Below are 12,865 nucleotides of genomic sequence, written 5' to 3'. Positions count from 1 at the left end.
TTTGGGTGGAATGTTCTGTAGATGTCTATTAAGTCCATTTGAGTAATAGTGTGTCTTAGTTCCCTTATTTCTCTGTTAAGTTTCTGTCTGGCAGACCTGACCATGGTTGAGAGTGGGGTGTTGAAGTCTCTCACTATTAATGTGTCAGGTTTGATATATGATTTCTGCTTTAGTAATGTTTCTTTTACATATGTGTGTGCCCTTGTATTTGGGGGATAAATATTCAGAATTGAGACTCCATCATGTTAGATTTTTCCTGTGATGAATATGTAATGTTTTTCTTGACCTCTTTTGATTGATTTTAGGTCACAGTCTATTTTGTTAGAAATTAGGATTGCTACACCAGCTTGCTTCTTATATCCATTTGATTGGGAAGACTTTTCTCATCCCTTTACTCTGAGGTAGTATCTGTGTTTGAAGTTGAGGTGTGTTTCTTGTATGCAGCAGAAGAATGGATCCTGTTTTCATATCCATTCTGTTAGCCTGTGTCTTTTTATGGGTGAATTGAGTCCATTAATATTAATGGATATTAATGACCAGTGATTAACAGTTAATTTCTGTTACTTTTGGTGGTAGTGTTTTGTGTTTCTTTCTTTGGGATTTGTTGGTTTGAGGTTATCTACTGCCTGTGTTTTCTTGGGTATATCTAACTTCCTTAGTTGTATTTTTTCTTTCTAGTGCTTTCTGTAGGGTTGGATTTGAGGATAGGTATTATTTAAATCTGGTTTTGTCATGGAATGTCTTGTTTACTTCATCTATGGCAATCAAGAGTTTTGCTGTGCATAATAGTCTGAGCTGGCATCTCTGGTCTCTTAGTGTCTGCATCACATCTATCCAGGACTTTCTGGCTTTTAAAATCTCCATTGATCACTCAGGTGTTATTTTGATGGGTTTGCCTTTATATGTTACTTGACCCTTTTTTTTTGCAGCTCTTAATGTTTTTTATTTATCCTATAAGTCTAGTGGTTTGATTATTATGTGGCAAGAAGACTTTTTTTTGGATCCAATCTATTTGGTGTTCTGTGAGCTCCTTTTATCTTCATAGGCACTTCATTCCTTAGGTTGGGAAAGTTTTCTTCTATGATTTTGTTGAATATAGTCTCTGTGGCTTTGACCTGGTATTCTCTCTCCTATCACTTTTATTCTTAGGTTTGGTCTCAGGGAGCCACTCTTGGTCCAATTGGCACTGGCAGTGTTTGTGTCTCAGGAAGCTGCTGTGGTCTTAGGTGGATGCATGGGTTTGGGGGATTGATTTGGGCTTTTAGGTTACAGGGTCCATTGGGTGGGTGTTGGTAGTTAGGACTGCCTGAAGGAGTCCTGCCTGCTTGACAGCAACTTTGGCTGCAATGGGTGGGGGTATGGGGGCACAAATTGTGCCTCTGTCCTAAGGCATAGAGGCTGGGGTGATCAGCCAGTAGAACAATGACTCACATCTTGGTTCTATTGGAACTGGCAGAGTCTGTCTGTTTTCCATTTTTTAACATGGAAAAAGCTCTCTCTCTCTCTCTCTCTCTCTCTCTCTCTCTCTCTCTGTTTTAACTAACTCCCCCTTTATGAATTCCCAATTGTCTCACCAAATCTGCTGATGATAACAGTGAAGTGTGAGGGTGACTGCTGCTGAATAGCACATCTGAGCAGAGAAAACAGGCAGTATATAGCCTGGCTAAGGACAGCTGCTTCTAATAGCATGTTAGCAGCCTGAGGTCTAGGGAAAGCCCACAACCCACAGGGGAAAAAGCCAAAGAGCCAGCCTTCTGTATGGGGGGAGCATTGGAAAGCAGCCCATCTGAACAGTGGGAAGTGAAAGCACAGAGCTTCCTGAAGGTAGAAATGGCCGGTGGTAAGGGGCTAGCTCCAGTGGCATTTGGAGCCCAAGCACTTGTGCAATTTATTGTAGAGAAGCTGCAACAGAGCAATCCCAGACTCACTCAGAGGGCTTGGGGAAAAATGGAAAACATAGCTTGTGGGGTAGTGACTCAGGCAGGAGCCCCCATTTGCAGCTCCTGTGGGCCAGTAATTCCAAAGCCATGGGCAAGTGGATTTTTCATGAATTTGTGCCAGAAAAGTTGGATGCCTGATGAAACATAAATCTAATCAATCTTATCAGTAAAAACAAGGAGTCAGATGTTGGAGTAAAACTGGTAAAATCAGAGAAGCAGGAGAACAGCCACAGTGGCTTCCCTCATCTTCTGTTCTTCTAATCCAAAAGGAGCAAGATCCTGTCTCTGCCCTGGGTTATCACTTCCTGTTCCTCTCTTTACAGATCTCTAGACCTCTATGATTAACTAGTGGATAGCACTGACCTCTGAATCCAAGAAAACTTTATTGTAGGAATACACACAAATGTCATACAACACATGATATTGAGACTTGGAGACATAAAGGAAAGACCATGCTCCCCACCAGATTTCCTGAAATAAAGGAAATACACCAGGGATGATATCAAATTCACCATAACCACAGATCCAACCACGATTCTGGCAATGGAACCCCCGGAAAGGCCAGAACTTCCTTGGGTTGGGTCAGCTGTCAGGGCAAGAAAAGACAAGAAGGAATGAAGTGAAAGTGTTTTCCAGTAGTGTGTCCTTAACATGAAATGATTTCTGTTCATCCTTTTGGGGATGTATTTTCTGTGGGAAGACTGATTGGGTGAGTTGAAGTGTGAGGATCTTAGCAAGTGTCCTTTCCCCCTCACTGTGTTTCTAGGTTGGTTCTCCCTCATCCTTCCAATCCCTGAATTCCATCAATTTCATCCAGGCAATCATGTGAAGCTGTGGGAATGTGAGACAGGGCAATTGTGATTTTGTGTGTTGAATATCCAGTGTTTCCATGGCTACATCTTTTCCTCAGGGTCTCAGTTGTGGCAGCCATGAATAAGTGGTCTCTTGTGGCTGTGTTCTAAGTGACAGAAGGCCCAGGCTATTGACTCTCAATGGACCAGCTCCTCTGCAGAGACCATGGTTTCTGCAGTGGGGTAGGAAAGCAAGGCAAACACTGTAAGACTCCATTCCCCACTGCTTGGTGGCTGTGGAGAACTCACCCTTGACCTTGCAGAAACTCTGTTGGTCCCTGGCCCCTGTTTTGGGTAACTGTTGCCTTGCTTGCTGACCTTGACCTTGATATCCTCCCTATGCTAATTCCTTGCCGGGTTCCACCCTCCTGAATGCTTAAGGGAAGTTCCTTGTCTGTGTATCCTGCATAATGGGCGTTAACAGCTTAGATGCAAGATTGTAAAACATCGGTAGCGGACTTCTGCCCTCTGGGGTTCTCCCATTGTGCTGTAAGCCTGTATTTAAGACCTCCTCCCTCCTTCAATAAACAGCATTTGGCAAAAAATAAAATTTAAAAAAATGTACAAAAAAAAGAGAAAATGTGGTACATATACACAATGGAGTACTACTCAGCAGAGAAAAACAATGACAGCATGAAATTTGCAGGCAAATGGATGAAACTAGAAGATATCATCCTGAACGAGGTAACCCAAACCCAGAAGGACAAACATGGTATGTACTCACTCATAAGTGGATACTAGATATAAAGCAAAGAACAATCAGACTGCAACCCACAGAACCAGGGAGGCTACATAGCAGGGGGGACCCTAGGATAATTGTGGCTTATAATAAGTTTTGATTTTACTCAATCACTGGGCAAGCCTCAGTGAAACATTTCACTATTAGGATAAGAATTTTTACTGTATCAAGCTGATAAGAGAAAAATAAATAAATTAAAACAAAACAAAACAACAAAAAACAAACAAAAAAGAAACTCTGTTGGAACTGCCTGTAATCTAAGACATGCTTCCTTCTCTGCCTCCACAGAGAGATCATATCTGCATGTGTCCTGAGGGCTATCTCAGGCTCACCTTCACAAGCATATCCATCCACTAATACCTTGCTTGTATAAACCCATCATGGACACATCCTGGAGGATGAAAACTAGTAAATTACCAGGTTTGAAATTTTGCATCAGACCCACCTCCTTTTTTCTCTCTCACATTTTTATTTAGTAGCCATGTTACAGTGGTTTCAATTTTTGTATAACATGTGTCTCCCCACACCCGTTATGTATCAATGCCGTCCTCACCTCTTTACTCCTTTTTGTGACCATTTGAGGCTCAAACCTCACCAGTCTGCTCAAGAGTGATTATTAATGTTAATGTTGACCAAGGTGGTATGGTATTTACGATGTGGCTGGCCCTGTGTTTGTATCTGGTTTCATCTATATGATGAGTCTGTCACATAGAAATTATTTCCATTCACATGATGAAAAACTGGAGCTTAAAGTGGTTTTTTAAAAGTACTTAAATCTGTATGGTTAATCAGAGATAGACCTGGCTACCTGCCTTCAAGGCTAACACTAGTGGTAGGAAAAATTGCGGCTAACATTTTTTTCTTCCTGTGTGTGTGTGTGTGTGTGTGTGTGTGTGTGTGTGTGTAATATAATAATCAAAGGCTACTTGATTATTATATTAAGTCTTTAAAAACTACTATGAGGCAGGTAAAGGATGTGATGTAAGCTAGAATCCTAGCATCAGAGGCTGAGGCAGGAGGATTGTGAATTTCAGGCAAGTCTTGGTTATATAATGAGACCCTTGCCCCCCTAAAAGTTCCCCCATCCTAGTGGAAGGAGAAAACTAAAGATGAGGATGAAGATAAACAAAACAGAGACTAGAGTAACTGCAGAGAAAGTGGATGCACCAAATTTGGTTCTTCAAAAATGGTTAACAACATTAGCAACTTTTTCCCAGATTAACTTTGAAAAAAGGAAATGGATATTAATACAATTTGAGACCTCACCATCCATTCTCAAGAATATGGAGAATTTCAAGAGAACTCAGTAATTATATGCTAACTGTTGGATGGCCTAGATGCAATGGACAAATTCCTACAAACCTGGAATCCTTAGAGATGGAATCAAGAAAGAAACAAAATCGAATAGCTGTATAACCAATAAGATTGAATCAACACAAAATTGACAAAATTTCACAGACTTTGATGATAAAAACACTGAAACTGGATAGAAGTCCAACTTAGTGTAAAAAAGGCCATACATGGAGACCCACAGCCAACATCATATGCAGTGGGGAGACTGACAGCTTTCTCTTTAAGATTAGGAAGAACACAGGATGCTGCTGTGACCACTTCTGTTCAGGAGACTCTTAGGAGTGCTACACAGAGCCGTTAGGCTACACAATGAAAAGAAGGGTGCCCAATTACAAAGTCATAAAAGGTATATATATCTGTTTATCTATCTGTAAATGACAAGAACTTGTTTATAGAAAATCCTTAACATTCTACAGAAAGTCCACAAAACCAAATGAGCAAAACTAGTAAATTTGTTGGCTAAGAAAATGAACATGTCCAAATGAGCTTTATTTCTGTGTACTAATATTGACCATGAACAATTAGATTTCCTTTTCTCCTGGCAGTAGTGGTGCTTGAACCTAGGGCATTGTGCATGCCCAGCAAGTGTTCAGCCCCTCAGCAAAAGTCCCAGCCTTCACAGTGAGAAATTGGAAAGAAAATTAAGAAAGTATTTATTTGCAAGAGCACCAAAAAGAATAAAATACTTAAAACTAACTCCACCAAAGAAATAAACGACTTGCACTCAGCAAACTACCAAATAAGAGATGATGAAAGAAGACAAGAAATGACAGCCATTGGGGTTGGTGGGTTGGAAGACTTAATCTCATTATTACTGTTGTTCTGTAGTACTGGGATTGAACCCAGGGCTTTGTGCATGGTAAGCAATGTTCTACCATTGAGCTGTATTCTAAGGTCTGCCTTTTAACTTTTATTTAGAAACAGGATGTCGCTATATTCATCAGGCTTGCCTGAATTGGCTGTGGTAGGAATTCTTAGAACTTTGGTACTCCTGCCTCAGCTTCTTGAGTGGCTGGAATTACAGGCATGAGCCACCTTGCCTGAAAGACTTTTTTTTTAATAGATGACAATATCACTGAAAGTAGTTTGTTAATTCTATACACATCAGATCAAAATCCCAGTGGCATTTTTCACAGAAATAGAAAAGTCCATTCTAGCTGTCCTGGACTTCACTATATAGACTAGGATGGCCTCAAACTCCCAGAAATCCACCTGTCTCTGCTCCCAGAAGCTTCAGTTAGAGGCAAGCACCACAGTACCCGGCCTTAAAAGTATCTTGAAAATAAAACAAGAATAAAATTGCAGGACATCCTACATGATTTCGTAATTTTAGTACAAAGCTGCAACCATCAAAATAGTCTGCTACTGACATAGAGGTAGACATACAGGTCAGTGTAATAATAGAATTGGAAAGCCCAGAACTGCTCATGCACACTGGCCATGATTAAATTAAAGATTAGTTGATATGATCAATATGTTTGTTTATGGGGCACAGTTTTGCATATATATTATAATGTGTGTCAGATCTGAGCAGTTGGCATATCCACGATTTCATCTGTCACTGTTTATGTTTGTTAAAAAAATTCATTTCTTCTGGCTCTTTTGAATTTATTGGTATGAAACAGAGTTGTCCTATTGATTTACAGAACTTGGAAAGCATTCTTACTGTCCATCTGCCTCTCTGTGACCAGATGAGTTTTGATCAGGCTGCTAATATTGTTCAATGATGGATAAATAATCAGTTAAACCAGGGATGTTGGGAAAATGGGATATCCAGGTAAAAGAATGAAGCTAAGCCTTCACCTAACAATATATACAAATCAACTCTACATGGATCAAAGACCCAAAATGGATCAGAGTTGAGCCATCAGACCTTTAGGAGACAGGATGAAAACATCTTGAAATTGGATTTCACATGGTATCTTTGTGATGATGCCAGATGCATTATATGGGCCTTTTGGCTGCTTATGTGTCTCTGTACCACATGCATGTTTGGTACATGAGGAGGTCACAAGAAGGTGTTGAATTCCTTGGAATATAAGTTTCTGACAGTAATAAGCTGCCATGTGGGTGCTGGGAATTGAACCCCTGTCCTTTGGAAGAGCTGACAGGGCTTTTAACTATTGAGCCATCTCTCCAGTCACATAAACCACACACACACACACACACACACACACACACACACACACACACACAACTACACACCACAGAAAAACAGTTGTCAGAAAAAAGAGTTGTGCAAGGAGGCCATGCTGTAAATGTCAGGATGAGGATAAGAAACTCAGTATATGGGTCACCAAGATGGCTCAGTTGGGAAGAGTGCCTGCCGTACTCCCTCCTAGTACCTACCCCCAACTGCCACAAAGAAAAAATGCACAAACAAATGTGGGCCAGTGAAATGGCTTAGCAGATAAAGGTCTTGCTCACCCACCTGTGTTCAATCTTCTGTCCCCAGAGAACTGGCTCCCACAAATTGTGCTCTGACCTCCACGTACTAGGTGTGGAACACACACACAAAGTGAATAAATATGCAAATATAATAAGTAACTCAATACAGGTGTTTTGTATATATGGATTTTACATTTACAGATCAATCAAATCCTGGAAAGGAACTACTCGGAAGAACTTGTCTATAGTGAAAAATGTACTGTTTCCTTCTATCCTTGTCCCATACTCAAAACAATAAGACTAATGTCTATGTAGTATTCATACTAGGTACTGGAAATAATCTAAAGAAGATTTGAATGTGTGGGAGGGTGTATAGAGTAACAAGAATATTTTACTAGATTCTGAGAGTTGACTGTGAGTCTTACTCAGACTCTAAACTCTTTGCATTTCTATTTGCTATATTGACATATATTGTTGTTGTTGTTGTTATTGACAGGGTCTCACAATGTAATCTGGGCTGGCCCTGTACTCCTATTCCTCCTGCTTCATGCTCTCTCTTTTTTGAGAGAGGGTCTCACTATGTAGCCCTGGATAACCTGAAACTGGCTACAAAGTACAGGATGGTTGGGAACTCATAGAGATCCACCTGTCTCTGCGTCTGGTATGCTTGGATTAAAGTCATGCAACAGGTTCTGGCTATTACAAACAATGTTGATATGAACATAGCTGAACAAGTGCCCTTGTGGTATGATTGAGCATTCCTTGGGTATATAACCAAGAGTGGTATAGCTGCATCTTGGGGGAGATTGATTCCCAATTTTCTAAGAAAGCGCCATATTGATTTCCAAAGTGGTTGTACAAGCTTGCATTCCCACCAGCAGTGGAGGAGAGTTTCCCTAGCTCCACATCCTCTTCAGCATAAGCTGTCTTCAGTGTTTTTGATCTTAGCCATTCTGACAGGTGTAAGGTGGTATCTCAGAGTTGTTTTGATTTGCATTTCCCTGATGATTAGGGATGTTGAGCAATTCCTTATATGTCTTTCAGCCATTTGAGTTTCCTCTGTTGAGAATTCTCTGTTTAGTTCTATAGCCCATTTCTTAATTGGACTGTTGGGCATTTTGATGTCTAATTTCTTGAGTTCCTTACATATTCTGGATATCAGTCCTCTGTCAGATGTGGGGTTGGTGAAGACCTTTTCCCATTCTGTAGGCTGTCACTTTGCCTTGTTGACCGTATCCTTTTCTCTACAAAAGCTTCTTGGTTTCAAGAGGTCCCATTGATCGATTGTTTCTCTCAGTGTCTGTGCTACTGGTGTTATATTTAGGAAGTGATCTCCTAAGCCAATGCGTTCAAGACTACTTCCTACTTTCTTTTCTAGCAGGTTCAGAGTAGCTGTATTTATGTTGAGGTCTTTGATCCACTTGGACCTAAGGTTTGTGCACGGTGACAGATATGGATCTATTTGTAGCCTTCTACACGTTGATATCTAGTTATGCCAGCACCATTTGTTGAAGATTCTTTTTTCCATTGTATAGTTTTGGCTTCTTTGTCAAAAATTATATGTTCATAGGTATGCGGATTAATGTCATGGTCTTCAATTTGATTCCATTGGTTCACATGTCAGTTTTTATGCCAGTACCAAGCTGTTTTTATTACTGTAGCTCTATATGTAGATCTTGAGGTCAAATGAAGTACATATACACAATGGAATACTACTCAGCAAAGAAAAACAATGACATCATGAGGTTTGCAGGCTAATGGATGGATCTAGAAAAAATCATCCTGAGTGAGGTAACCCAGACTCAGAAAGACAAACATGGTATGTACTCACTCATAGGAGGATACTAGATGTAAAACAAAGATGACTAGACTGCTACTCACAACTCCAGGGAGGCTACCTAGAAAACAGGACCCCAAGAAAGACACAGGGATCGCCCAATGACAGAGAAATGGATGAGATCTACATGAACAACATGGACGTGAGTGGGGGTAATGAAGGGCAAGGGTTGAGGGAAAGAGAGGTTAGGGGAGCGGGAGATCCCAGCTGGATCAAGAACAGAGAGGGAGAACAAGGAATAAAAGACCATGATAAATGAAGACCACATGAGAATAGGAAGAAGCAAAGTTCTAGAGAGGCCCAGAGAAATCCACAGAGATACCTCCACAATAGACTACTGGCAATGATCGAGAGAAAGCCCGAACTGACCTACTCTGGTGATAGGATGGCCAAACACCCTAATTGTCGTGCTAGAAACCCCATCCAATGACTGAGGGAACCGAATACAGAGATCCATGGCCAGGCCCCAGGTTGAGGGAGCTCCAGGAGTCCAATTGGCGAGAAAGAGGAGGGTTTGTATAAGCGAGAATTGTTGAGACCAAGGTTGGATAAAGCACAGGGACAAATAGCCAAACGAATGGAAACACATGTACTATGAACCAATAGCTAGGAGCCCCCAACTGGATCAGGCCCTCTGGATAAGTGAGACAGTTGATTAGCTTGATCTGTTTGGGAGGCATCCAGGCAGTGGGACCGGGTCCTGTATTCAGTGCATGAGTTGGCTGTTTGAAACCTGGGGCTTATACAGGGACACTTGGCTCAGCCTGGGAGGAGGGGACTGGACCTGCCTGGACTGAATCTACCAGGTTGAACTCAATCCTCAGGGGAGTCTTTGCCCTGGAGGAGATGGGAATGGGGGGTGGGCTGGGGAGAAGGCGGGGGGGGGGGGAGGCTGGGGGCGGGCGGGAGTGGGGAGAACAAGGGTATCCATGGCTGATATGTAAAATTAAATTAAATTATAAAATAAAATAAAAAAAATAAAGTCAATGCAACACCTTGCTCAGCCTGCTTGTTGTTTTAACATGAGCTTAACATGCATCCATCACCAAGCTGGCTGTATTTGTGTCTTGAACCATGTTTTTCTTTTGTATCTTTTACCCATTGCACACTGTTGATAAAGAAACTGCCCCTACCTCCAACACTATGGATTGAGAAGGGAGGAAAGGTCACTCACTTATTATGTCCAGCTGGATGAGGTCACTCCTCTTGGAACTGACTGGACTGGAGACCTCACACTGATAGTCCCCAGAATCCTCCCTCCTGACAGGGTCTATGCTGAGGGTGCTATTGTTCTGGGACAGCTTCATCCTGTCTGTGAGCTCCAGACTCTGGCCATTGAAGAGCCAATGGATGGAGATCCCAGTGTTGTTTGAGGAGCAGGTCAGGAACACAGAGTACAGTTCTTTTACTGTGGTGTTGGTGACTTCATGGAGGGTGGAGTCACCAGCTCTGTGGATCAACAGTGGAGGGGACCATCTGAGAGTCCTTCACCCTCAGAGATCTCAGCCAGCTCCCAGGGCCCATAGAATGAAGTGGCCCTCTGCAAGATAGCATGTTTGGGTTCAAGATAGGGTCTGTGAGGAGAGAGCTGAATTTTCTTCCTATCCAGTTCAGCCACAGTGACCTCTAACTCAGGGTATTAGTGTAGATTTCACACTGGAAGCCTCTTCATTCCACATGTTCAGAAATCTCATGGGGGTGTGTGTGTTTACCATTGATTTTTGTGCAAATTCTTGCTCACACTTTCTGTGAGTGTGAACAGTCAGGTCTTTCCATTATAAAATAATTTCTGTGTGTTTTTCATTAAATATTTTGTCATGGGGTTAAGATGGCCCAGCCTATCTTAAAAGTGTTAAAGCCTAGTCCTCAGGACCTAAGGGCCTCTTTCAACCAGAGATAGTTTCTTAACTTTCCAGCAAGCCAGATCCTTAAAGAATCAGGCAGGAAGCAAATTACAGGCAGATGGAGTAGCTGAGTGCTCAGAGATAATGAGGCCTCCTGTGCTGTGTATGGGAGAAGCATGGGATTTCTCATGAGTGAATTGTGCTGTATTGTTTTATGATGGACAAACTTGGAGTTAGAGACCTGATTTTATCTCCTGGTTCTCACTGACCTAAAGTCTTCCTTGAGACACAATGTGCGAGTTTCTCCAGATGCACTGACCTCCAATGCTGAGTGTAGACTAGCTCCCTGCAAGTCCCACAGATAGGTCATGATTAGTCTTCCCATTGAGCTTCCCTGAGTAACATGAATTCCTGTCAGGGATCTCACAAAGATCAGGATATGGCTGGCATGAAGGTCGGGCTGGGAAAAAGTAGGCCATTCTTGTCAGGTGTTTAATGTTGATTGACATGAATCTGGGAGCCCTATAAGAATCCTGAATCTATGAAATGATCTAGAATACTGAAGGTCACCTAGTAAGATCTCCATGGTAGTGAGGCTGGAGATGTGACTGTGGATAGATAGCTTGTTCCTCTGATGGCCTGTGTGACCCTGACTCATTGACTGTGTTTCCTGTCTTAGTATCTCTATAATAGGAGACAATCTAAATGATCATCACCATGCCTGCAAGTTAACATTAAATGTGAACAATGACCTGAACTTCCACCAAGCAGTGTTTGTTAGTATTTGCCTGCAGAAAACAATCCCTGGGCTGAACCCCTGGAGGGCAAGGAGCTGCCATGTGTACACTTGTTCTTCTGTCTCTTTAGGACGCTTGACTTCCCTGTGAGGTCTCAGAAGACCATCAGAAGAGCTAGCTGATTTCCTTTCATACCTCTCCACCGATGCTGAGCACACTGTGTCTCAGAAGGAGATGCCCAGGTGACCTACCTCAGACATGGCTCTGAGAGGCTGACTGTCAGCAGGCTACCAGCCTACAATTCATCATCGTCTCCTGTCAGCTCCAACAGGAAGTCAAATTCCAATCCATTCTACAAGGTTCCCAGGTTTCCTGGTACAGCTTGGAAGGAGGTCTGGAGTAATACTATTCAAGGTCATCTCTCTGTGAGACTCTGATGGTTTCCTCAGCCAGGCCTTGACTGAGTCCTGAAGGGTCTTTCTGAAGATCATGTTCATGATGAGCATCTAAGACCCTGGGCTGAGTCTGACATGCCTGAGCTCAGTTACCTAACCACTCTTCTCTGAGGGTGGATTCATGTAAGGCATCCTGATCAATTACTGTTTTTTTCCCCATTGTATGTCTTTTACTCAATGTTTGAACCACAATGTGGGGACAATAATACAGTGTCTTTCAGTACTGACAACCCTATGTGTGAAGTAGGATTAGCTCCACCCAGGACCCAGAGGTTATAGAGAATTACTTAAGGTGTCCCTTGAACTGCATGGATGCCCGCTTTACTCTCCAGTCTTTTCTTAGCATGAGTAGTGTGTGCTCTCCTGCATCATTCTGAGTGATGTTTTGGCAGTGCAGGTTTCCACTTCGAAATTTTAGCTCTCAGCCGCTGTATGCAGGCCCTGTTGTTGTTGTATTATTATTTGTTATAATTTGGACAATTCCATCACTCCAAGCCGAAGCTTTTCCCTTGTACCAGTAAAAGACTATGACATCTCTTGGTGGATTGTGGACAGCCAGAAGAACGTTTATCCCTTCAACAATGTATGGTGGAATTGCTTCAACAGTGACTTGGGCAATGGTGGGAGAGTTCCAGTAGGTTAAAAGTGGGGCTAAGAGGAAAGAGAGAAAAATCTATCAATTTAGGACTTTTGCATTTGGTAAAAATTTGAACCTGAGTGT

General features: G+C 42.1%; 2 protein-coding genes across 2 annotated transcripts in view; both read right to left on the bottom strand.

Annotated features, from left to right (window-relative positions):
- Positions 1-1,261: 1,261 nt before the first annotated feature.
- LOC131894944 (carcinoembryonic antigen-related cell adhesion molecule 1-like) overlaps positions 1,262-12,865 on the bottom strand; it is an 11,824-nt gene continuing 220 nt past the window's right edge. The window contains exons 2-6 of the mRNA XM_059245348.1: positions 12,571-12,795; positions 11,222-11,363; positions 10,283-10,584; positions 2,404-2,526; positions 1,262-1,341 (exon numbers count right to left, since the gene is read on the bottom strand). Of these exons, the coding sequence (XP_059101331.1) occupies positions 1,262-1,341; positions 2,404-2,526; positions 10,283-10,584; positions 11,222-11,363; positions 12,571-12,795 (872 nt within the window). The remainder of the gene's footprint in view (positions 1,342-2,403; positions 2,527-10,282; positions 10,585-11,221; positions 11,364-12,570; positions 12,796-12,865) is intronic.
- The window catches only part of LOC131924573 (carcinoembryonic antigen-related cell adhesion molecule 1-like), an 80,854-nt gene continuing 80,666 nt past the window's right edge, over positions 12,678-12,865 (bottom strand). The window contains exon 9 of the mRNA XM_059279872.1: positions 12,678-12,795. The gene's annotated coding sequence lies outside the window, so the exon portion shown is untranslated. The remainder of the gene's footprint in view (positions 12,796-12,865) is intronic.

This window comes from Peromyscus eremicus, chromosome 1 (genome assembly GCF_949786415.1).
Source record: "Peromyscus eremicus chromosome 1, PerEre_H2_v1, whole genome shotgun sequence".
Lineage (NCBI taxonomy): Eukaryota > Metazoa > Chordata > Mammalia > Rodentia > Cricetidae > Peromyscus > Peromyscus eremicus.
Note: the sequence above shows the minus strand (reverse complement) of the source record. Positions and strands in the feature narration are given on the sequence as shown.